Source organism: Malaclemys terrapin, chromosome 18 (genome assembly GCF_027887155.1).
Source record: "Malaclemys terrapin pileata isolate rMalTer1 chromosome 18, rMalTer1.hap1, whole genome shotgun sequence".
Lineage (NCBI taxonomy): Eukaryota > Metazoa > Chordata > Testudines > Emydidae > Malaclemys > Malaclemys terrapin.
In genome coordinates, this window is record NC_071522.1 from 20,058,150 (window position 1) to 20,084,741 (window position 26,592).

Consider the following 26,592-nt stretch of genomic DNA (forward strand, 5'->3'; position numbering starts at 1 on the left):
GGAGGGCGGGAGGGGAATGAGGGCTGGGGCAGAGGATTGGGGCATGGGGGGGGGGTGTCAGGCATGCAGGCTCCGGGCGGCGCTTACCTCAAGCAGCCGCCACGTCCCCCCACTTACGGCTCCTACGTGGAGGCGCGGCCTGGCGGTTCTCCGCGCTGCCCCGTCTGCAGGTGCCACCCCCGCAGCTCCCATTCGGGGGACGACATGGCAGCTGTTTCCCAGGAGCCGCGCGGCGTGGAGGCTAGCAGGGAGGCTGCCAGCCCTGCTGCGCAGCGCCGCCAACCGGACAGTCAATGGCGCTGACCGGAACTGCCGGGATCCCTTTTCGACCGGGTGTTCTGGTTGAAAACCGGACACCTGGTCACCCTACCCTTAAAGTCTCTTCCCAGCAAAGGTCTTTTCCTGTGGCCTGTCTACCTTCCGAGCAGGCAAAAGCACAGCTGGTTGTTCTAAACTACACAGCCGCATGCCCAGCTCCCAGCAGCGATGCGCTGACCTGCACCATTCAGCCCAGTATCTTACTGCGCTGATTAGTTTGCCTGTTATGGCCTGGTTAGAATAATATCCTCAGCAATGCTGCAGTTCAGGGCTGGCTGGAAGATTTCATGAATGCCTGGGATGACCGCCACACTTATAACACCACCACCACCTGGATCCTCTATGGGGCTTTTCAGCAGTAGATCTCAAAGCACATTACAAAGGAGGCCAGTATCCTCACCCCGATTTTGCAGATGGATAAACTGAGGCACAAGACATGGGTTGCCCAAGGTCACTCAGCGGGCCAGGAGTAGAACCCAGGTCTCCTGAGCGCTAGTCAGGAGCTCTGTTCGCAAGGACGCACTGTCATGTGTAGTGGGGCCATAGAGTCCGGGGCCAGAAGGGTCCATTGTGATTGAAGGATAGGTTGTCTCCCGGGAGCTGTGCCCTTCCTGGGGCTTTAGTTACCTGATCAGTGCCAGGGGGGGCTTCCCACCCCAGCGCATCCTCATGGATTGTGTTCGAGGCCACGGAGGAGATTTGCCCTTTCCGAGGGAGCCTGGCTCCAGAGAGTTTTCCCTCCCTCCCTTCCCCCGGTGCCCAGCCTAGGAACGTCGGCGAGAGGGGAGTTTCACACTAGTAAAATGGCGCCAACAGCCAATGCAAAAGCTCTGTCGACCTCTGGCTGTATTGCGTGAACGGCTCCAGGAGCCTGTAGTGCAGCAGATGCAGCAATAAACGTGTGGCACCCAGGAGTGCTGGGAGCTGACTGTTTTATTTGCCTGGGCCCAATCCCCTGGTAGGGGACAGGGTTGCCGAAGGCTAATACGCCGTCACATGGCAGGGGTCCGTGTGTGCTGCTTCCGGTTCCAGCTACCCTGGGCCACACTCTGATCTCGGAGACACCGGTGTGCCCCCGGGTTTCTGCACTGACTTCAGTGCGTGTACCCCGGTCTGATTAAAATCCATTCCATCCGGGGCCTCCCCTGCTAAGTCTGCCAGCCGGAGCCAACCGTGCTGCTCACCTGTCTGCTAGGAGCTGAATGTGGGTACCTGCCTGTGAGACACTGAACTGGGATGCGCCGACTCATTTTAGCATGTGGTGCAGTGGTTAGAGCACAGGCCTGGGAGTCAGGGGGCCTGGGTTCTAGTCCAGGCTCTGCTGTTGCATGCTCTGCTCCGTGCCTCAGTTTCCCCTCTGTGCAGTGTGGGTAACCACGTCTCTAAACAGCTTTCAGATCTGTGGATGAGGAGTGCTGCATCCTGCTCCCAGTACAATGAGAGCTTTGCCATAGGACTCAGTGGGACCGGGATCTGGTCCTATAAGTGTAGAGCACTATCATTTCCCATAATGCACCAATGCCAGTGGCTCTTCCGTGTGAACCAGTGATTGAGGGCTTGCTATCATTCTGCGTGTCTATTCAGTTCCCCGTTGGTTCTGATGTTTCTTCCTCTTCTTTCTCAGGGAGTTCCAGTGGGTGACCCACCTGCCGCTCAGCGGGGTCTTGGATACTTCCACCGTGCACCAGATGAACCTGCCGCGGTGTGGTGTGAGTGATGCAGAAAGCCACGCTGCCTGGGCCGAGCGGGTGCATGCCTTGCTCTCCGGCAGACGGGCCAAGACGAGACGCAGGAAGCGCTACGCGCAGCAGGGTAGGTGCTTTCGCTGTTCACTGAGATTTTCATGGGCTGAGTGCAATAATGCAGGCTGCTGGCCAATAAAACCTGGGTGCTTGCCCAGGCTACATGTGATTGAACTTTTACATACTGTGACTTGATTCCCAGAGCTCCTGTCACTTGGCTGAGGTGCTGGTAGCCTCTCCTAGCAAAACAAGAGCAGAAGACCTAGTAAGTGACCTCATCCTGCTGCTGCCTAGGATGGGTTGTTCCTAGAAGCTGCCTGAAGATGGGCCCTTCTGCTGAGTTTTCCCCATTCTTTTGCATATCTGACCTCAACAACAATTAGAGCTGATTGGAAACTGAAATTTCTGTTCCATGGGAAATTGTGAAATTTAGATTCTTTTCAGGGCTGTCAAGCGATTAAAAAGCTTAATCGTGATTAATTGCTCTGTTAAACGATAACAGAATACCGTTTATTTAAATATTTTTGGATGTTTTCTACATTTTCAAATATCTTGATTTCAATTACAACACAGAATACAAAGTGTACGGAGCTCAATTTATATTTATTTTTGATTACAAATATTTGCACTGTAAAAAAACAAAAGAAATAGTATTTTTCAGTTCATCTCATACAAGTACTGTAGTGCAATATCTTTATCATGACCGTTGAACTTCCAAATGTCGAATTATGTACAAAAAAACCCTGCATTCAAAAATAAAACAATGTAAAACTTTAGAACCTACAAGTCCATTCAGTCCTACTTCAGCCAGTCACTCAGACAAACAAGTGTGGTTACAATTTGCAGGAGATAATGCTTCCCGCTTCTTGTTTACAATGTCACCTGAAAGTGAGAACAGGCGTTCACATGGCACTGTTGTAACCGGCATCGCAAAGTATTTACATGACAGACACGCTAAAGATTCATATGTCCCTTCATGCTTCAACCACCATTCCAGAGGGCATGAGTACATACTGATGATGGGTTCTTCTCGATAACAATCCAAAGCAGTGCGGACCGACACGTTCATTTTTATCATCTGAGTCAGATTCCACCAGCAGATGGTTGATTTTCATTTTGGTGGTTCGGGTTCTGTAGTTTCCGCATCTGAGTGTTGCTCTTTTAAGACTTCGGAAAGCATGCTCTGCACCTCATCCCGATCAGATTTTGGACGGCACTTCAGATTCTTAAACCTTGGGTCGAGTGCTATAGCTATTCTTAGAAATCTCACAGTGGTACCTTCTTTGCATTTTGTCAAAATCTGCTGTGAAAGTGTTCTTAAAATGACCATGGGCTGGGTCGTCATCCAAGACGGCTATAACATGAAATATATGGCAGAATGCGAGTAAAACAGAGCAGGGGACATACAAGTCTCCCCCAAGCAGTTCAATCACAAATTTAATTAATGCATTATTTTTTTAACGAGCATCATCAGCATGGAAGCATGTCCTCTGGAATGGTGGCCGAAGCATGAAGGGGCATAGAAATGTTTAGCATATCTGGCACGTAAATACCTTGCAGGGCCAGCTACAAAAGTGCCATGGGAATGCCTGGTCTCACTTTCAGGTGACATTGTAAATAAGAAGAGGACAGCATTATCTCCTGTAAATGTAAACAAACTTGTTTGTCTTAGCAATTGGCTGAACAAGAAGTAGGACTGAGTGGATTTGTAGGCTCTAAAGTTTTACATTGTTTTGTTTTTGAGTGCAGTGATGTAACAAAAAAAATCTTCATTTGAAAGTTGCGCTTTCACGATAAAGAGATTACACTACAGTACTTGTATGCGGTGAATTGAAAAATACTGTTTCTTTTGTTTATCATTTTTACAGTGCAAATATTTGTAATAAAAATAATATAAAGTGAGCACTGTACACTTTGTTGTGTTGTAATAGAAATCAATATATTTGAAAATGTAGAAAAACATCCACAAATATTTAATAAATTTCAATTGGTATTCTATTGTTTAACAGTGCGATTAATCACGATTAATTTTTTAATCAGGATTAACTTTTTTGAGTTAATCGTGTGACTTAACTGCGATTAATCAAAAGCCCTTATTCTTTTTTTCCTTGTCCTGAATCATAATGAAAAGCCAAACTTCCCCATGGAAAAAAAATTCTGTTCGGGAGCATCAAATTGTTCCATTTCGCTGATGTTGAAACACTTCATTTTGGTAATGTCAAAACATTATAATGTAATTAAAAGTATTATAATAAATATATATTGTAATACTAAAAGAATATTTAATGCAATATAAATGTCTAAACAAATCAAAATGGTAAATCTGAAATGAAACATTTGCATCTTATCAAAATGCAACATTTTGACTTTCTCGAAATGAGAGCCCATGACGATTTGTTTCAACATATTCCTTATTGAAATTGACGTGGTCCCATGAAATATTTTGATTTTGACAAAGCTGCATTTTCCAATAGAAAACTCTTCTTTCGGAAATGTTTTGACCACGTCTAGCAACCCTGAGATCCTGTTATTTATTCCAGATCATCTCTGCATGTCCCGCTATGTCTGTTTTAAATTACTCTGGCAGTCAATACAAGCGTCCAGCTCTAGGCTTGGCTGGGGTAGTTGGATGTATTTTTTATTTGATTCTTTTCCTGGCTGTACTGCAGTAATTTTACACTTGGAAAAGAGGGGGCAAGAAGATAGAATGATCTTTTCTCCCTTTCAAGGACATTTGAACGCATGTGTCCGTTTGCTAAGTATAATTGGACCGTAACGTCCCTGATCAACATCAAGGAAATAGCTGACCGAAATTAAAATTGTGTGACAGGCTTGGTAGTGAGAAGGAAATTTTGGAAAACATGTATCTGCCTGTTCCAGCCTGTTGGAGGTTAATGGCTGAGCAAGTGCTGAGTTGATCCCGGCACTCGGATTGTTTGGAAGGAATCGCACTGAACATTGATTCCGAAAATTGTCCCAAGTTTCTCTCCACAGACAATAGCTTGCTGTAAATGACTCTTGTTTGGCATTGTTCTCAGTATTGCAAGGTCATGCCTTGCGGGTTCTATTCGATCTCTTTTACTGTCGTATCTGAGCACCCGCCAACTGTGCATTAAATAACATGGGTAACCTCTGGCCTGCATAGTTCATTCCTCCCTGGGGAGAGCGGTGTGTGTGCTGTGGAGCATCTTGTTTGGATAGGGTTTGGTTTTGCTTTAAATGTCCAAGCAAATGTGTTTGTATCTGAGAAGGCAGGTCAGGGAAATGCACCTGGCACTTGGAGTGGAAGCGGGTAAAGTTTGTGAGGGTCCCGTGGGAATTAAGATTTAAAATTTTTATTAAAGCTAATGTTAAAAAAATGATATAGTCCGTAGTAGGTTGGGAACAGAGTGTCTGTACATCTGGGTGTAGTGCTTAGATTATCCACAAATACAAAGTTAGTTTTTGAAATGTCATATGCTACATAGAGTACATAATCAGCAATAACCCACATTTAGGTGAATAAGAACATAAGAATGTCCGTACTGGGTCAGACCAAAGGTCCATCTAGCCCAGTGTCCTGTTTACCGACAGTGGCCAATGCCAGGTGCCCCAGAGGGAGTGAACCTAACAGGTAACGATCAAGTGATCTCTCTCCTGCCATCTATCTCCACCCTCTGACAAACAGAGGCTAGGGACACCATTCCTTATCCATCCGGCTAATAGCCGTTAATGGACTTAACCTCCATGAATGTATCTAGTTCTCTTTTAAACCCTGTGTGACAGACCCAGACCAGTGGGGTACAGGAGTTTGGTAGAGAGCAAATATACTGGTCACTGGATGAGTAGTTTTCTGTTCCCTGAGTGACCAGAGCAGGGGCTGCACTAGAGTAATCAGGAACCTGCTAGAACCAGTTAAGGCAGGCAGGCTAATTAGGACACCTGGAGCCACTTAAGAAGAAGCTTCTAGAATCAATTAAGGTAGGGTAATCAGGGCACCTGGGTTTTAAAAAGGAGCTCACTTCAGTTTGTGGTAGGAGTGTGAGGAGCTGGGAGCAAGAGGCGCAAGGAGCTGAGAGTGAGAGGGTGTGCTGCTGGAGGACTGAGGAGCACAAGCGTTATCAGACACCAGGAGGAAGGTCCTGTGGTGAGACTAAGGAAGGTGTCTGGTGGAGGCCATGGGGAAGTAGCCCAGGGAGTTGTAGCTGTCATGTAGCTATTACAGAAGGCACTATAGACAGCTGCAGTCCACAGGGCCCTGGGCTGGTACCCGGAGTAGAGGGCGGGCCCAGGTTCGCCCCAAACCTTCCAATTGACCTGGACTGTGGGTTCTTCCAGAGGGGAAGGTCTCTGGGCTGTTCCCCAACCCACATGGTGAATCTCTAAGGCAAGAAAATCCGCCAATAAGTGCAGGACCCACCAAGATAGAGGAGGATCTTTGTCACACCGGTTATAGTCCTAGCCTTCACCACCTCCTCAGGCAAGGAGTTCCACGCGTTGACTGTGCGCTGTGTGAAGAAGAACTTCCTTTATTTGTTTTAAACCTGCTGCCCATTAATTTCATTTGGTGGCCCCTAGTTCTTATATTATGGGAACAAGTAAATAACTTTTCCTTATTCACTTTCTCACACCACTCATGATTTTATTTACCTCTATCATATCACTCCTTAGTCTCCTCTTTTCCAAGCTGAAAAGTCCTAGCCTCTTTAAACTCTCTTCATATGGGACCCGTTCCAAACCCCTAATCATTTTAGTTGCCCTTCTCTGAATCTTTTCTAATGCCAGTATATTTTTTTTAAATGAGGAGACCACATCTGTATGCAGTATTCAAGATGTGGGTGTACCATGGATTTATATAAGGGAAATAAGATATTCTCCATTTTATTCTCTATCCCTTTTTAATGATTCCTAACATCCTGTTTGCTTTTTTGACTGCCGCTGCACACTGCGTGGACGTCTTCAGAGAACTATCCACAATGACTCCAAGATCCCTTTCCTGATTAGTTGTAGCTAAATTAGCCCCCATCATTTTGTATGTATAGTTTGGGTTATTTTTCCCAATGTGCATTACTTTACGTTTATCCACATTCAATTTCATTTGCCATTTTGTTCCCCAATCACTTAAATAGATTTAACAATACAGTTTAGATATTAGAATCCGAATACTCGGGTACACACTCATGAAAAGTTGTATGGAGATTTGGTTGTGCAAAGCAAAATATATCAATGAGTGGAGATTATCCCTCAGTAATTGGAGAATTAGGTTGGTTGTCCATTTAGAAAATACAATCCACAGGGAAAGTATTTGTTACTTTCCTGACTGCCCTCATCTCTCCTGGTATTGCCGATGTCCGGTGATGTGTTCTATGGAGATGTCCCTCAGCCACCTGATGGCATCTGACACCATGAGTAGCTGCATCAGCCGAGCGTAGCGCTGACCAATTCCGCATTCTCTCAGCACTCGCTTGTTACTGGGGTCCCATGTGCCTAAGGCTCTGACAATCAGTCCGTGTGTCTGGACCTGGTAACCCTTAGCTCTCAAGGTGTCGGCCAGAGGGGCATATTTCTCTACCTTTCGAGCTCGGGTATGGTGGAAGGCTGGGGTCCTGTTCTCGAAGGTCACTCTGACATCCACCATGGTGATCTTCTTCCGGTCCTCGTTGGTGATGACAATGTCCGGTCGCAGTTGGCTGTCGTTCTGGGGATATAGTCTCAGACTGGCCCCTGAGGATGCTCTGTCTCCTGCACAGATGAGTTTGACCCTTTTAACAGAAAGTTCCTCAGTGCTTGAGGCCTGGGGTCAACTCTGGACCCCGTTCTGAAGTTTGGTGATTTTTTTTTTTTTTTTTTTTAAAGCAAGATAACTAATGCACTGGTGCCATCTCATTGTGAAATCCAAGTGGAGATAAGGCACAGGTAGATTTCCCCACAGTGTAGCTATTTGAGATCAACATGGTCCCCCCACCCAGAGATGACCTTGCTGGGCTACATCACAATGGCCTTATCTGCATTAGGATTATGGCAGCCTATTTATCTCACTGTAAAATAAACATCTTTTCTGGCAGGGAAAAGACAGCTCCTGGATCCAGGCCATTGAGTGCCTTGAAGATAAGGACCAAGACCTCTCATTGTTTCTAGCTCACTCAGGGAAGGCTGCTTGGAGGAGGGGAAATTAAGGCAGGCTGGGCACATCTCTGGGACTGATGGCTACTTAGGCCAGGTTTGGAGGCTCTCTTTTAGGACGGCTTCCAACAAAACCACGGCCCTTAAAACTGGACCTGTGCCCCTACCAGGAATAACAATGGGCACAATTTGCAAAGGGGGATGCTCAAAGTGCCTTGATTTTCAAAGTCGCTAAGCAACTGCAGCTCCCATTGAAATCAGCGAGTGTTCCAGATTTGCATTGACTCTGCAAATCCAGATGCTTTGCCCTAGGTGCCTATATATGGGTTTGCACCTCTGTAGTGCCTCCCATCGGAGACTCTCAAAGCACCTTGCGAGGAGGAAAGCACTGTCAGCAGTCTGGGTGTATGTCTGTCCATTGCGTCAATTGCTTCAGACCGTCTGGTCATAGATTCATCGCTACAGGGCTGGATTTGCCTCTGAGCTGGGCACGCCTAGCGCCAGACGGGTCAGCACTCCTATTTACCCTGCCCCTCATCTCCCGTCAGCTGCTTTCCAAATAGGCCCGTCAGTAACGTGCTTTGTGGGGAGAGCGGCTGGGCGCAGCTGTGCCGGGGACATGGGAAAAGTTAACGAGCGATTAGGTAAGTGCCAGTGACATGTCTGCATCTGTTTTAGCGGCGGAGGTTGGTGGTGGGGTGGGGAACGTTCGCCAGAGGCAGCACTTTCCCGCAGGCCGGGCAGGATTGTTACACGCAGCTGGTTTCTCTACAACAAAACGTGACTCTTCTTCGCATCTTTCCTACAAACTGTATCTTGGCAGGGCTCCAGCAGATAAGACGGAGCATTTGTGGGCGGGGAAGCAAACAGGATTTAGGCAAGGCAGGTTTGCAGAGGAGACCGAGGCAGGCAGGGACACGGAGAGGGAGTGGGCTGCAGAGGAGAAGGTGCTGGGAGGAGAATGCTAAAGAAGAGGGAGCAGGGAGAGCTGTAGAGAGACCAGGAGATAGACAAGAGCAGGTCCATGCAGTCGAGGGGGGTGATTTGGAACAGGATCCTGGAATGACTTGAGAGCCACGGGCAGGGGTGAAAGTAACTTAAAGGACTTACTGGTACGCAGGGCTGAGGTCCTGAGCAGGGGGCGGGGCCTCAACTGGAAGGGGAGGGGACTTTAAATCCCCGGGCCCTTTAAATCGCGATTTAAAGGGCCCGGGGCTCCCGCTGTGGTAACGGCGGCTGGGAGCCTTGGGCCCTTTAAATCACCACCAGAGCTGGTGGCGGCCGGGAGCCCCAGGGCTCTGTTGGCAATTTAAAGGGCCCGGGGCTCCGGCTGCTGCTGCCCGGAGCCTGGAGCCCAGGGCCCTTTTAAATTGCTGGCCTGGGGAAGTTGCCTTCTGCCGGTACGGTCGGCTGTGTACTGGCTCTTGCAGGTACGCCATGCTGGCTTGCTTTCACCTCTGGCCATGGGGTTGTCTGGGGAGGGGGCTGTGTGTCTGTGCTACTCTACACGTCTCCGAAGGAGAGCAGCAGCGTTCTGCCTGATGCCGGAGTCCGGAGAGCAGGGGCAGAGAATGCCTGGTGCACCGCTGAGAACCCTGACCCTCAGTCCCCTGCTCTGAGCCCTGCTTAATGCACCCTCCCTGTTCTGGCTCGCACAGCCCTGTTCTCTCCCAGGAAATCTGGGCTCTGCATCCTTGCTCCTGGGATGAGGCAGCAAGACCTGGTGGAACTGGATAAGGTTCAGAGACGGGCAAGAAAGATGATCAAGGCTATGGAATGGCTTCTGTCGGAGAAGAGACTAAAAAGATGAGGGCTCTTCACCTTAGAAAAGAGACAGCCACGGGAGCAGGAGCGGGGGGGGAGGGGGGAGATGATAGAGATCTATAAAGCCATGGATGATGTGGAAAAAGTATATGGAGAAGTATTATTTACCCCTTCACCCAATGCAAAAACCAGGGGGCGCCTGATGAAATTAATAGGCCGCAGGTTTAATACAAACGAGAAGTACTTCTTCACACAAGGCACAACCAACCTGTGGAACTCATTGCCAGGGGATGTTGTAAAGGCCACAAGAATAACTGTGTTCAAAAAAGAACTGGATATGTTCATGGAGGATAGGTCCATCAATAGCCATGGTGATCAGGGACAGAACCCCATGCTCGGGGCAACCCTAAACCTCTGACTGCCAGAAAGCAGGAGTGGAAGACGGTGGATCACTCCAGAATTGCCCTGTTCTGTACGCTCCCCCTGAAGTGGCGATATGGGCCACTATCAGAGACAGGACACTGGGCTAGGCAGACCAAGAACTCTTACGTTCTTATGATGCCCCTTGCACTGTTTTATGTGACTTCTCTCCCTTTGTCTTTCTTGGGCTGGGTCACTGTCACCATTCAATGACAGAGCCTTGGCAGCGTTCACAGCAGTGCCTCTGTCTGGTACAGACCCCCAGGGTTAATTTGGGCCTCCTGAAGCTGTACGTGGCAGCTGTTGATCCTTTCCTGACGCTGGTTTCCAGTGCGTCTATTTCTACCTGATCCCTGGTGATAAAGCTGAAATGACATATGATGTGCGCGCGTGCGTTTGAAATGTCCAGTCTGGTGACTCCATCCTCGGTCTCAGACATTTTTGCCTTGCTTAGGTGCTCTGCCCACATGGTGCCAGGAGACCTGCCTAGCAGTGTCCCAAACCAGCCTCATAAATGCAGGCTCTGACCCACTACTGACAGTAGCTACCCTCTTGTGGCCCCCATGTGAGATGCTGGATGGAGAATCCAGGTTAAATCATTTTGTCTGGCCAGAGTCTTGGCAGCAGGACACACTGCGGGTGGGAAGTGGTCCCTTGCATCCTCAAGAGTCTTGGGACACTTTACAGATCACGGATAGCAATCTTTCCATTCTTCACTGAAATGCAGCCACCTCTGGGGTGGAGGGCAGCAGCCATCGTGGGGTGGAGGGAGAGGAAGGATTGGCAGGGAACCCTTACACGTATGAGATCTTCAGTGTACATGGAGACTAGAGAGGCCCTTATCTGACAGACCCATGCGCAGGGAGCTGCAGGGAATCTCAGTGTGTCTGCCTTGCAGGGTTCTAGGCATTTCATATCTGGAGCTAAGCCCCTCAGCCCCGAGGTGGATCGGGAATTGGAATGCTGTGGAATCCATGGTGCCTTGAGAGGAAAACCTGGCAGAGAGGCGCATTCTTCCCTTGCCAAAGGGTGTGTGAACCCCGTTAGCCTGGTGGTGGCGGTGTAAATGACGCTGGGAGCTGTGTCTCTCGGTGTCTGGGGACAGCTGGGCCCGGCTGGCTCTGGAGCGATGCCAGGGGTGTGAATTGTGCAAACGCCACGGAACCCAGCAGGTTATGTGAGTGCCCCCAGAAACTTGGGGCCTGATCCTGCCTGGTGCTGGCCACCCCAAGGACTTTGCAATGGTGAAAGCAGAATGAAAGAGGAGGGGGAGCTGTGGGTGGGTCACTGCTACCCCAAGCCAGGGAGAGGCCACTGCTGTTAGCTGGGCCTCCCCCTGCTCCCACTTACTATAACCCCTGCTTCAGCGGTGGCTCCGAGGATCAAATGCTGCCCTTGGTGATGCATATGGAGTCAATGGTCATGAGGGGTGTGAATCTGAGACCAAAGTCTGACCGCTGAGGTCTAATCCATCCACTGAACCCAAAGGCGTCTCTCCAGGGATGGACTTGGCCCAGGAACGTCTAAGGGCACAACTGAGACTAAACCTGCAGGAGAAGAGAAATGCAGTGCAGGAGAAATCATCTCTCTAAAGTAGTGGTTCCCAAACTGGGGTTCGTGAACTGTTACAGGGGTTCTCAGGAAAACATTCCCTAATGGTGGACAGAGCTGTCCCTAGGGACCCCGGACAGCCCGGGGCCAGCAGCCCGGAGCCCCTGGACTTCCAAGAGCTAAGCAGATCAAAGCAAGCATCTCGATCACACTGAGGAGATCTAAACTTCAAGACACCTTATTAGAAATGGAAAGGGAGGTGGATATTTTTTGCTGTTTTTAAAAGGAAATAGGCAGCTAGTATTGTTTTTAAAATTATTATGAAGAACAAGTTTAAGCTTTGTTGTAATGTGCGTTGTTTGCCTGGACTGCTCAAGACCTGAATGCTTGTGTAGGAGGAACTCTTTGAGTTGGCTTCTTAAATCCCTTCCTGCTGTTTCACATCTGACACTCCTTGATGAAACATAGGAGCCTTGTCTTATACCAGGCTTATTCAGAGTGATACAAGCTACGAAAGTGAGATCCTGGAAGAGTGTTGCCGTTTTCATAATGTAATAAAAATACTGTAATGATAAATAACAATTAATAATAGTGTCATAAAAACAAATTTTATATTTCCAAGATCACGGCTTTTATAATTTATACTCAGGTAAAGGAGAAAATCCCTGGAAATAGTCATTTTTAAGAGGGCATTTGCGAGACTTGACATTTTAGTGAAAGGGGTTCACAGGTTGTTAAAGTTTGGGAACCACTGCTCTTAAGCCATAAGCCATCTTCCCTTCCCACCCCCAGATGAGTCATTCCAGAGGGAGGGGGTTGGGGAGGAAGAGTCCCTAAGTGAGGCAATCCGAGTGAGGGGGTGAAGCTTCCAGCATGGCTGGGAATGGAGGAAGTGGGCGAGGGGAGACACGGATTCCTCAGCTGGCCCTTCACGTCCCATCAGACCGGCTTCCTCGCGGGTGGAATCGACCAAAGCCAGGGAGGATGCTAAGGGATCAGAGTAGAAAACAGAATAAGCCATGAAGTCCTGCCAGATGTTCCCTGTCTGATCCCTGATGCTCCTTCCTTTTCCTCTCCACCCTTTATTATCATCATTATTTATTTCTATTGTGATTGTGCCAGGGTGCTAGGTGCTGTACAAAAACAGAGCAAAGAGATGGTCCCTGCCCCACAGATCTTACAGTCTAATCCCATTACAACTACAAGCCTCTATTGAGCCTTCCCAGCCTGTTAGGGGATGTTGTGAAGGCCAAAACTAGAACAGGGTACAAGAAAGAACTAGATAAGTTCATGGAGGATAGGTCCATCAATGGCTATCAGCCAGGATCCACTCCCAGTTCCACTCCCGGCTCCAGCTCCGGTGTCGGGGTGGGCGTGGACAGGGGTAAGGAGAGGCACAAGGTAAAAAGTTTGGTGACCACTGTCCTAGGGGATGGCTGGGAGCATGTTTGCCAGTGTGGGTACACAGAGATGTGCTAGATTTGTTTGAGCTAGTGCATTAAAAATAGCAGCGTAGCTGGGGTAGCACCAGTGGCAGCTCTGGCTAGCCGCCTGCGTACATACCAAGGTGGGCCGGGTGGATTTGCACTCAGGCAGCGAGTCTGAGCTGCTGTCTGCGCTACCCCGGGCTACGCTGCTATTTCTAGCACACTAGCTTGTGAGCAGAGCTAGCACGTCTGTCTACATGTGCCGTGTAGACGTGTCCTTAGCGGGGTAGCTTGCAATTCCGTCACAGTCCTCTCTACGCCGCTGGAACGAAAAACCAAAACAGTTCCATTCTGACAATGCCCCATTTGGACATTCTTGAAACATTTTCCCCATGTTTTTCCTCCCCTAAAATGAATTTCCTCACAAATGAGAGGAAATGGCATTTCTCTACGGAATACTCTAGACTGACTCTCCTGGCCAGTCCAGCTGCATCTTCCAAGCCTGTTGAAACCATTGAAGTAGTCTTATTGCTAGCTGCATGGGTACTAGGCGGTTTCTCCCCCCGGTCCTCCCCTCACAACCAGTGCTCCTGCGTGTGCAGGCAGCTGATTGCTCGTTGCATTCTCCATCACTGGCGATTTTCAACCGAGATTAGCTGTCTTTCGAAAAGATCTGCTCTAGTTCCAACCGGAATTCGTTTGGGGCAGTTCTCCTGGCCTGTGTTATACGGGAGGTCAGACCCGACGGTCAAGTGGTCCCGTCTGGCTTCAGGATCTATGAATTGTGCTGACGTGTGGGCGGGGAAGGGGAAGAGAAGCCGCCATGTGATCCTCCCAGGGGAACTGCCGAGAGTGGCTGTGGCAGGACAAAGAGTGATTAGGCCCAGTGGCTGGGAAGCCAGACCCTCCAGAAGCGTTCTGCTGAGCTCATTGTTTATCCTGCTTTCAACAGGAAGCAATCTGTCTGAGCCGGGGGTGAGCTTTGTTGGAAAAAGGGGAACAGTCACGATGGGATCTTCTATTAGGTGACAGTCTCACCCGTGTGCTCTGCAGTGCGAGCTCCCGATTACAACATGCTGTGGATAAAACACTGTTGCATCACAGACAGGGCCGGCGCAACCCATTAGGCGACCTAGGCGGTCGCCGAGGGCACTACAATTTGGGGGGAGGCGACTGCGGGGGTATTTCGGCGGCGGGACCTTCCGCCGCCTCTGTTGGGGGCAGCATTTCGGGGGGGGACCTTCCGCCGCCTAGGGTGGCAGAAAAGCTGGCGGCGCTCCTGATCACAGACTATGCCTGGGTTAGTCCAAGTGAACAATGGTTTAAACGCTGTGTCCCGTTTGTTCCCTTTGTGCGTTTAACTCTCTTGGGGCAACGAAATCCGGCCCCAGCTGGTTTAATTTTCCTCACATACCAGCGTCTTGTTGCAAGGATGGGTTACAAACGCTGCAGGGCAAGGTTTAAATCTGGATTTAAAATCTTCAAGGATGAAGGCCCAGATCCTCAAAGGTAGTTAGGTGCCTAAAATACCTCTGAGGATCTGGGCCCCAGTTCCCATTGTTGTACCAGAGTGAATAATGACCGGTCCATTTCTCTGTCTGTGACTGAGGTAGATTCAGCCCAATGTTGCAAATGTCTCTAACTTATAGTTTTGTAAGCTTCTTTCCCTGTCCTCCCCCACCCCTGAGCATTTGGCTTAAACTCTCTGCTGATGTCTCTTTAAAGTAGCATCTCCTTAGGATTGTACAATCTTGCATTTTGGGCCCCCGTGCCATCAGGGTCATGTATTATGTCTGTTCTCAGCCGGAGTGATGCTGGCAGCAGAAGGCTCAGGAAAGTCCGCTTGGGTGTTTAAAAATCCCTTGCTCTCAATTGCATTTGACAGTTTATACCAGGTGTAAAATGCTTTGCGCCTGTGTCCGCTTTCCAACCAGTAGAGGTGCAGACATTCTCCTGGGGGATGCCCCATAAGGCAGAGTTATGTGAAGTATTTCCAAATGCACAGTTCCCATGGCCTGCGTCCAGCTGGCCGGCTGGTTATTACTGCTGGCACATGTCATAACCTAGGCCACTCAGCCCTTATGTAAATCACATGTGGAACCAGGAATCCCCCCCCACCCCCCAAAACTGACAGTAAATGCTTCTCGTCCTTTGGCTTTTGCATGTGTATGTGTAGAATTCCTCGGTTGCTTGGGAGTAATGAGCCAGCCCCACAGCTGGTGCAGAGGAGATTCGGTCCATTGATGTTCATAGATCCATTTACTTAATGATGCTACACTGCGCTTCGGAGAGGAAGGATGGCCTAGTGGTTAGGGAACTACCTAGACTTTGGGAGACCTAGGTTCAGTTCCCTACTCTGCAACAGACTTCCTGTGTGACCTTGGGCCAATCATTTAGCCTCTCTGTGTCAGTTCCCAAAGGATAAAATGGGGATTCTAGCACTGCTTTCCCTCATGGGAGGGTTGTGAAGGTAAATGTATTGTGAGATGTTCAGCTCCCACAGTAAGGGGTGGCTGACTAGATGGACACTAGCCGAGGATGTAGCTAAGGGTACGTCTATACCCAGCCGCTAGTTCGGCGGCTGGCAATCAAACTTCTGGGTTCGACTTATCGCGTCTTGTCTGGACGCGATAAGTCGAACCCGGAAGTGCTCGCCGTCGACTGCGGTACTCCAGCTCGGCGAGAGGAGTACCGCGGAGTCGACGGGGGAGCCTGCCTGCCGCGTGTGGACCGAGGTAAGATCGAACTATGGTACTTCGAACTTCAGCTACGTTATTCACGTAGCTGAAGTTGCGTACCTTAGTTCGATTTGGGGGGTTAGTGTAGACCAAGCCTTAGTTTCATAGCGTTTTAGCCACATACTACGTTGCAATGGACAACGTAAAGTGTTTTGTAATAGAACCGAAAGAACTCATGGTGCCAAATTTAGAAGATGCTCATAGATTCCCAGGCCAGAAAGGACCATTGTGATCATCTAATCTGACCTCCTGTCTAGCTCAGGCCAGAAAATGGCCCCAGAATTATTCCTAGAGCAGATCTCTTAGAAAAACGTCCCATCTTGATTTAAAAATTGCCAGTGATGGAGAATCCACCACAACCCTGGGTAAATTGATCCTGTGGTTAATTCTCCTCACTGTTAAAAATGGACGCCTTATTCCAGTCCGAATTTGTCTAGCTTCAATTTCCAGCCATTGGATAGTTTTGTACCTTGCTCTGCTCGGTTGACAAGCTCAAGAATTGTGGTTCTAAGTATAATGAGAACGTGAAACCTCTGAGGTTCCAGCTCCACTTGGTGCTGGCAAAATGCAAGTTTGATCCTGCGGAATGTTTTCGCTAGTTCTCACCCCCAGCCATCCTAGTATTGTAATAGGGCAAGGAGAATACGTTCACCTAGGCCTCTTTGGGCCAGATCTTCTGCTGCTGTAAATCAACGCAGCTCCTCTACAATCTAGTTTACTTAGCACAGTTTCCACTATGTTAGAAATGTAATTAAAAAAAAAAAAATCCCTTAGAAAAACAAAGGTTGAAACTCAGAGTGGGGGCGGAGGAATGTTCATGAGACTGCACAAAACATCAGGCAATTTGTCTTCATGGAAGTCTGAACCCCGGTAGGAGCAGGGGCGGCTCTATGTATTTTGCCGCACCAAGCACGGCAGGCAGGCGGCTTTCGGCGGCATGCCTGCGGGAGGTCCGCCGGTCCCGCGCCTTTGGCATACCCGCTGCCGAATTGCCGCCGAAACCGCGGGACCAGCCGACCTCCTGCAGGCATGCCACCCTCACAGCCTGACTGCCACCCTCACAGCGACCGGCAGGCCGCCCCCCGCGGCTTGCCACCCCAGGCACGCGCTTGCTGCGCTGGTGCCTGGAGCCACCTGTGGGCAGGACTCCCCCTCTCCAATGCAACTTTTTCCCCAGAGATTCTGGTCTCTACAGCTGGTGGTTCGGATTTAAAAATTTTATTAAGATGATGTTTAAAAAAAAGTGAACGGTACAGAGTTTAAGCATAGAAGTTTCTGGTTATCAGGGAATAATGTACAGATTATTGAGGGGTGCGAAGTTCGGTTTAAGATCAGGTGGCATAAGGAATACATACCCCCAATCGAGGATATTGGGGTTAAAAGGTTGATGGGGCAAAGTACAGACATTGAGATATGAGGGTATGATGTTCATATAATGGCTATGTTCAGGTGTGGAGTATAATGAGTGGATATGATGATGAGGATGGGTTGACCCTCATTTGGTGAGATTTAATGTTCAGGGAAAGCAGTAAAAAGTCCTGTGGCACCTTATAGACTAACAGAAGTATTGGCGCATGAGCTTTCGTGGGTGAATATCCACTTCGTTGGATGCGTGTAGTGGAAATTTCCAGAGGCAGGTATAAATATGCAAGCAAGAGTCAGGCTAGAGATAACGAGGTTAGTTCAATCAGGGAGGATGAGGCCCTCTTCTAGCAGTTGAGGTGTGAACACCAATGTTCAGGGAGTTTATGGTTCCAGTTCATGTGATCCAATGGAGAAGTCTCTTGGAAACGGCTCTGTTTCCCCCACGATTGAGTGGAAACACGGAGGTTGCCGAGTGCTTTATGTTGGACACCTAGAAACCAATGCCTCCCAAATTAGCGTTGACTTTTGAAATAATAGCAATCCTTTGCTCTTATCGAGTGCTTTGCACCAGTAGATCTCAAAGGGCTTCACCAAGGAGGTGAGTCTCATTGTCCCCACTGCACAGATATCAGCCATAACTCATCATTTGTATGAGGGTAGCTCGGGGAGGTCCTGGTCAGGGATCAGGGCCCCAGTGTGCTGCAGAGGCGTATAATGAAAAGATAGTCCCTGCCCCAAGGAGTTTACAATCTAAGCATGTATCAAGGGACAAAAGGTAAACCCAGAAGAGGAGGGGAAGTGAAAGGATCCTGTTTGATATAACAGGGCAGTGGTCGGACCACTCTCTGCCTGGTTTCCCCAATTGTGAAGGGGTCGGGCAATGATTCTTACCTATCTTGGAAAGCGCTGGATTAAAAACACGTTACACAAGTGCTGATGCACTGGTGGCGGATGAGTGTAAACGCTCCTGTGTTGCTTCTCACCCTCAGCCAGCCTGCTGGGTTTGAAAAGCAGCATTGTTGCCTAATGACGCCGTAGCTGATCTTAGCCCCATGGCCAAGCAGGCTGTGCAAGGAGAAACCTGCTCTGCAGAATTCATCTCTGCTGGCCAATACCAAGAGCTGCCGCTCCCACCCGGTGCTGCCGCCTGTGTGACCTTAGCTCAGCGGCTGCTGTTACACATTTTAATCCTGTTCCTTCCTGGGAACACATTTCAGACCCACCCAGATGTTGTCCAGGAGTCGGAGCTTTGTGACCAAAATCTGGCTTTCCGCGGGTACAGTTAAGCGACGTGTGCCTGAAATCTTGCATTCCTTTTGGGCTGCCTTACCGGCCACACCCCCAGCCTGTCCCATGTGTTTGAGGTCATTCCCCTTCCCACACCTTTGCTATTTCTTTCCGCCTGCAGGGCAGTTGTTTTCAGCAGCAACCTTGTTTTCATTCCCTGAACCCCACAGGTGGTAAAACTAGTTATTGGGCCCGATCGGCAGCTCGTGTAAACCGGTCTAGATCCATTGACTTCAATAGAGCTGCACCCGTCCACACCAGCTGAGGGTCTGGCCCTCTACGTGCACTTACTCCAGTTGGCTTTGGGGGGCAAACGCCCTCGTTCAGGCTGGGTGTCCCACTTTCTTTCCTAACTCGATCAAAACACCCCTTGGCTTCAAAATGCTCGGCTCTCCAGGAGCGCAGCTCCCTGGTGGGGGAGCCTGGGGTCCGATTCGGTGGTGGTGTAAATGGAGGTGAGCGTTACACATTGGGGTGCGGCGTGCGCAGGTGCCAGCGGTGATGTGACTTGCTCCAATTCATGGGCTGTCAAAAGAAGGGTGACCAGCCGGCTAGAAGGGAGGCGTGGCAAGAAAAGCAAGGACAAGAGGGCGTGAGAGAGAGACAGATCCTGATCTCGGTGTAATCTGGAGTCACCCCGTTAAAGCCAGTGGAGTTCTTGTGGATGTGCCTCAATGCAACGGGGTTCAGAATACGGCCCAGACTGAGTTGGTGGCTTTATCTTATGCCCTTCGGTCAGCTGTTTTGTCCATGCTCCCTACGCCGTGGTATTTGCCCGCCTTCCACGTAAAATCAGTAGCAACAGCAAAGCCCCTAGTGGACTCCATGGGGTCTACATACACTTGGGCTTTATGCTTCTCTTTATTGTTATTTGTATTACGGTAGCACCTGGGAGGCCCATGATGCTAAACTCTCTGCCAACACATTACAAGGAGAAGGTCCCTGCCCCACAGAGCTTGCAATCAAAGTATCAGACTCCTCCTCTCGCTGGTGGAGCTGCTCCTGATTGGTGAGAGGAGAATCACACCCGCTAACACTATGTCTAGACCAAGTAGACGCCAGGAGCGTCATAGACTTCGTCCCTTACTTCGGCTCTTTCATCCCTTGGTAGGAGTCCCATTGAAGACAGTGGGATTTACCGCAAGGATGATCTGCTCCGTTATGTTTACAATACGCTGTTTAAGGGACAAACTAGGTATCAGGCCCTGTGAGATCAAAGTGCATAGACCTTTTCATCTCCTTGCTGCCCTAGGTGCTCCATTGCATTGCCCATGATTGTTCCCTTGTCTGGCAAACCTTTGGGGGGTGGTAGGCAATGGAGATCCTGGCTGCTGAGAAGAGATTCAGTGGGGCCAAATCCTGCTGTCAGTTTTACTGGTGTAAATTCAAAGTAACCCCACTCAAGGCAGTGGAATTATTCCAGATTTATCCTCTCGTGGCTGAGATCTGAATCTTGCCCAGTGTGTGAACCGGAGGGAGGTGTGTTGAGCTGGAAGAAACTTCAGATCAACAGGGCTGGATTCTGATCTCATTTACACCGATGCAAAACCAGAGTCACTCCATTAAAGGAACCTACTCCAGATTAACTCTGTTGTACCTGAGATCAGGATCTGTAAGATTCCTGAATGCACTGTTCAGTGGAGGTGAAGTATAGGGTGGGTTAGGGTGAATAGGGTGCTGGGTCAGGAGACAGGACACTTGCTTCTATTCCTAGCTCTAACATGGGCAGATCACCTTTCTTCTCAGTGCCTCAATTTCCTCATGTGTAAAATGGGTATAATGATCCCAGCCTTCCTTTGGAAGGTGCAGTGAGCTCTGTGGATGGGAAGCATGATGAAGGCATAAAATAAACCCTCCCTCTTGCAGGTGGAAAGTGGTACAAGCGGCACCTGACCTACCGGATCGTGAACTGGCCTTGGTATCTGCCCCAGCACCAGGTGCGGCTGGCGGTGAAGGCAGCTTTCGATCTCTGGAGCAACGTCTCATCCTTGGTGTTCTGGGAGGTGCTGGACGGCCCTGCTGACATCCGCCTGGCTTTCTTCCACGGCGACCACAACGATGGACTCAGCAACGCCTTCGATGGGCCAGGTGCTAATCGCTCCCTCATCGTAAGCTTCTCTTTTACACCGGGGGCTCTTACCAGGCAGCGAGCGAGGGAGGGAGGGATGGGAAGGGAAGAGGCTTGTGATCTTCCAGTGCCGTTCCCATGGGCAGATTGGCTTAGTGTATTTGGCCAGGACTAACGCGCGATGGCTGAAGGAGAAGGATGGGCCTGACGCATCCGTCTGGGCTGTCCTATGTAAGACATGGGGGGTCATTGTCCTTCTCTGCTTGGCACGGGTGAGGCCTCATATGGAGCGCTGTGTCCAATCCTTCACGATAGATGGGGACAAATTGGAAAAAGTCCAGAGGAGGGCAACAAACATGATCAATGGTTTAGAAAACCTGACCAGTGAGCAAAGGCTAAAAAAAATCGGACACGTTTAGTCCTGAGACAAGACTGACCTGATAACAGTCTTCAGATATGTTAAGGGCGGTTATAAACAGAACTGTGATCAGTAGTTCTCCTTAGCACAATGGAACAAACAGCCTAGGGAAGTCATGGAAGTTCTACACCGGAGGTTTTCAAAAGGAGGCTGGAGAGCCATCTGTCTTGGATGGTTTAGTCACAACAAATCCTGCATCTTGGCAGGAGGTTAGACTAGATGACCCTGGCGGTTCCTTCTACCTCCAGTAGACATTGAATCATAGAGCCACAGGGTTAGGACACAAAGTTACGGGCTTGATCTGCAGCAAGGAAGCCTTGGGTTAGCTATTAGGAAAAATCTTCTCACTCTCAGGGGAGTTTAGCTTTGGAACAGGCTTCCATGAAAGGTTGTGGAATCCCCATCATTAGAAGTTACACAAACACCTGTCAGGGCTGGTCTAGCTTTACTTGGTCCTGCCTCAGCACAGGGGCCTGGACTCGATCGCTCGTTGAGGTCCCTTCCAGCCCTGCATTTATGATTCTGTCTCTCTGATCTCACTCTGGTGCAAGCTCCACTGGCTTGGATGGAGTTCCTCCTGGTTTACACAGGTGTAAGTGAGAGCAGAATTGGGGCCACGCTGTCCGATGGAAACGGAGGCAGGGATTTAGGGGGGTAGAATGTAATCTTTATTTAGCTGGAGTTTGGGTAGGACACTGGGACTAACTACGCAAGTGCCTTTGTCTCACTCCTGTCTATGTACTGAACAACACTAGTGCTGCAAAGTGTGCCCTGAGATCTTTCCTGGACACAGGCTCTCAAGGACTTGGGACAGATCCTCAAATGGTGTAAATCAACGTAGCTCCCCTGACTTTGATGGTTCTAGGTTAATATACACCAGGCATGGATCTGTGCCCTACTTTTTATTTCTCCTCCAAAGCTGGCTAGTGGTAAGGTGTGGGCCTCTCATTTCTGGGATGAGGCTACAAATTTCACGCCTTCGAAACCTGAGGTTAGCTGCAGATATTTATTCCTACTGTCCTGGCTTTAAGGAATTTGTGATTCCTTAGAATTTGTTATTAACAGGCAGCATGTTTAAAACAAACACAAGGAAGTACTTCTTCAGACAATGCACAGTCAATCTGTGGAACTCCTTGCCAGGGTATGTTGTGAAGGCCAAAGTATAACAGGATTCAAAAAAGGATTAGCTAAGTTCCTGGAGGACAGGTCCATCAATGGTTATTAGCCAACATGGTCAGGGATGCAACCCCATGCTCTGGGTGTCCCTAAACCTCCAACTGCTTTAAGTATCTGACACCGGCCTCTCTCAGAGCCAGAATACTGGGCTAGATGGGCCACTATGGCTGCTGTTCTGTTCTTGTGTGATGAATTTGTGATGTCCGTTATTAAACTGCGCTGCGGACTGTCATACAAATCCGGGACCACAAACTTTTCACAGCTTGGGCTATTTCCTCCCAAGCCCATCACATCCCTTGCTAAACCATTCTGCTCTGTTATGTCAGGGGCATTTCAATCCCCGTAGCCTTCAGCCAATGCAACATAATAGCTCCTACCGAGTTACTGCAGCATGCCTACTCCCACGCCCAAGCGATTAACCCACGTGATAAAGATCTTCATGCCAATTTCAATGGAACAACACGCTCTACAGATAAAATCGCCTGTATTTAGAAGTGAATAACAGAAATCATTTTAATCTCACTATTGCTAAAGAGATTAGGCCACAATATCCAACCGTCAGCCTTTTATTTTTTATTTTTTTAAAGGCCTGGTTTTAATTCACGTTTTAAAAATGTATTTTAGGGACAATTAATTCAAACTATCCAAATGACCAATGAATTTAGGTTTAAAAGAACGGTTGCTTTTGGGCTGAGGTCTTTTTTTATTATCCCTGCAAATAAGGGATTCTATTTAAATGCTGTCAGACCTGTAACGACCCTGATACACACATCACTTCTTGGTGCCTTAGATTCCACAGGTTTCAGAGTGGCGGCCGTGTTAGTCTGTATCAGCAAAAACAACGAGGAGTCCTTGTGGCACCTTAGAGACTAACAAATGTATTCGGGCATAAGCTTTCATGGGCTAAAACCCACTTTATCCGACGCATGGAATGGAAAATACAGGAGCAGGTATAAATACACAGCACATGAAAAGATGGGAGCTGCCTTACCAAGTGGGGGTTCAGTGCTAACGAGCCAATTCAATTAAGGTGGAAGTGGGCTATTCTCAACAGTTGACAAGAAGGGCTGGAAATCACTTTTGTAGTGCAAATGAGGCCAATGTAATCAGGGTGGCCCATTCCAAACAGTTGACAAGAAGGGGTGAGTATCAGCAGGGGGAAATTAGGTTTTGTAGTGATTCCACCTTGAATGTTTGTGGTGCATGAAAGGAAAGGACTAGCTAGTGAAAGGGAGCCAGCAAGGCTTTACCCAAAGGTGAGTGGTTCAAATCCACCCAAGGTCAGCTATAACCAAAATGTCACGTTAGCTGGGATTGGATGCCAGTTCCTGTTGGGCTAATTTCCATTTCCCAAACCCACAATTGACTCTTGCTGGCAGACTCAGTGGAGAGGTCAAGGACAGAACAGGAGGTTTGGCATGAGTTGCTTCTATAGGTAGCTTCTCCCCATCACTGAGGAAGCAAATTTTCCCTGCCTAATACATTCCCTGATCTTCTACCTTTGGGGCTGTCTGTCTCCCACCAGTGTTCTCTCACTAGCTGCCACTGTATCCAAAGGTGGTGTTAGCCCACTGGAGGGCCCCAAACAGGAATGTTTTTGCCCCCCCCATACACCTCGCCCACCCCCTAAAAATACTAATTGCGTTATTTCCACAACTCAAAAAGTTTACCAGCACAGCCCGTACTAATATACTTGTTAAAAAGTCCATGTTAAATAAGATGATTGATATTTTAGGGGTAATGCTAAATCTAAGCAATTGCTCAGTCTACGTATTCCTAGTGCCACCATGGACTGCATCCTTTGCCCTTTTGTGCCCAGACGTCCCTCGCCAATTGTAGAATAGGACTGGCACATGCATATGACCTTTGCGTCAGTTGTAACCGCCTCCGCTCCTCTCTTTCCACCAGGGGGCGCCCTGGCGCACGCGTTCTTCCCCCGCCGTGGGGAGGCGCACTTCGACAGCGACGAGCGATGGTCCCTGCACAGCGGCAAGGGTCGCAACCTGTTTGTGGTGGTAGCGCACGAGATCGGGCACACGCTGGGGCTGGAGCACTCACCCGTCAGGAGCGCCCTGATGTCTCCCTATTATAAGAAGCTGGGCAAGGACTTTGTGCTGAGCTGGGACGACATCCTTGCTGTCCAGAACCTGTACGGTGAGCACAGCTCTCCTGGCTCCCCTCTGTCATCTGTTGGCTTGCGTATGTGTTCTCTCCATGTGCTGCCCCAAGCTCTGCCCAGGTGGCTGACCCCGCAGGCATCGAGAGTGCTACCCAGAAAGACCACAGACACGGTTTGGTGGCGAAGGCGCTCGGCCAGGTTTATTGTCAACGAAGTACGTTACTAGCGCCCCGTAGATTCTGCAGGTACACTAACACCTGTATGCCCATTACAATAGACCGGCTCAGTCAGCAGCGGGACTTTCTACTGCCCCCTAGGCTGGACAAAGGGTTAAGACAAGGTACCTTGACATTTATAGACGGAGACAAACAACTGGGATAAACAACTCACGTACCACCTGACGTGTTTCATGACATCTATTTGTTACCTCCTCTTGTTCCTTGTATCTTGGACAAAACATCCCTATTCATTGTTTTGTCAAACCAACTTCTCTTGTACTAGACTGGGGTGTATCTGTACTAGCCGGAATATCTTTATGTAAATATCTAGTGCCTAGTCAACTAGCAACAACTTTGCCAAGTTCATGTACTGCACAATGAACTTGTGAGCATCCGCTTTAATCCATGGCCTGACTTTGGTTCACAGCCTCTGGTTCAGGCCTCCGATCTTGCAGCAGGCCCAGTCTGTGACTCGCTCTCTGTTACGCCCTCTTGTTTCAGCTAGAACCGGGTGAATGATGAAGCTTCTGGTTCTCTGGAGGTTCTGAAAAGGTCAGGGATGGGTGGGGGTAGGGAATCGTTGTCTGATCGAAACCAAAAACTGTCCAAATTTCAGGTGACTTGAAAAGTAACAAAACATTGTTTCGGCGACATTGAAAAGTTTCATTTAGATTTTGACCATTTGAAAACATTTCTGATCTAAAAAAAAAAAACAAAAAAACAAAAAAAAACCATGACGTTAAAGGAAATTTCGGAACAAAAAGTTGCTTCAAACTGGAAAATTGAAATGTTTCAGGGTTTGTGGATTTTGTTTTTAAACGAGTCAGTGAAACTGACGTGAATTTCCAAACTGTTTCGGGGTAGTCAAATCTGCATCTTTTGCGGAAAAAAATGTTTCAGCTGAAAAGGTTTACCCAGCTCTAGTTCCTTGGTCTAGTTCCTTGTTCGTTACCTCACATCCAGATAAAAGGCTCGTGTGATGTCTAAGTGTATCTGAAGACCACCCCTTTTCCTGGGTTTGCCGAAGCCCTGGGGGAACTCTTTGCCAGAGGATGTTGTGAAGGCCAAGACTATAACAGGGTTCAAAAAAAGAACTAGATACATTCATGGAGGATCAGTTCATCAGTGGCTATTAGACAGGATGGGCAGGGATGGTGTCCCTAGCCTCGGTTTTCCAGAAGCTGGGAATGGGCGACAGGGGATGAATCACTTGATGATTCCCTGTTCTGTTCATTCCCTCTGGGGCACCTGGCATTGGCCACTGTCAGAAGACAGGACACTGGGCTAGATGGACCTTTGGTCTGACCAAGTCTGACCGTTCTTACGGAAGCATCCCCTGTGCAGCCACTCTACACATCTCATGGTTTCCCTTTCCATCGCAGGAAAGCCTTCCAAGGGCTCAGCCGTGCGGCTTCCTGGGAAGTTGTTTGCTCATTTCCAGGACTGGAGCCCTGATTTTCCAGGCGACGATCAGCTGCAGGGGAGCCTTGGCTCTTATTACTGCCAGTCCTTCTTCGACGCTATCACCATCGGTGAGTCTCTCACACGCAGCTGGAGCCCTCTCCCCGCTGCGCCGCCCAGCCCTCCCTCCCTTGTTGCTTGTCTTTTGTAGGCGTTCGAGATGGAAAAGACAGACTTATTAGACCCACTGGGCCGTTTCCTCTCCAGTTGGTGCTGGCGGAGGCAGTGGTAATAATCCCCTGGGGGATCAAGTCTAGGGTACCATTGACAGGGTTGAGGAAGTAGCACGTGTGTGTCCTGAGGAGAAGTGCACAGGGAAAGAGAGAGACATGCCAAGTGGGAGAACTGCTGTGTTGGCCGACACACCAAGGGTTGAACCGGGGACCTCCAGAACTAAAAGCAGACTGTGACAGACTCC

General features: G+C 49.0%; 1 protein-coding gene across 1 annotated transcript in view; it reads left to right on the forward strand.

Moving 5' to 3' along the window:
• MMP28 (matrix metallopeptidase 28) overlaps positions 1-26,592 on the forward strand; it is a 46,223-nt gene that overhangs the window by 13,402 nt on the left and 6,229 nt on the right. The window contains exons 3-6 of the mRNA XM_054008377.1: positions 1,943-2,130; positions 20,581-20,802; positions 24,285-24,530; positions 26,096-26,245. Coding sequence (XP_053864352.1) covers positions 1,943-2,130; positions 20,581-20,802; positions 24,285-24,530; positions 26,096-26,245 — 806 coding nt within the window. The remainder of the gene's footprint in view (positions 1-1,942; positions 2,131-20,580; positions 20,803-24,284; positions 24,531-26,095; positions 26,246-26,592) is intronic.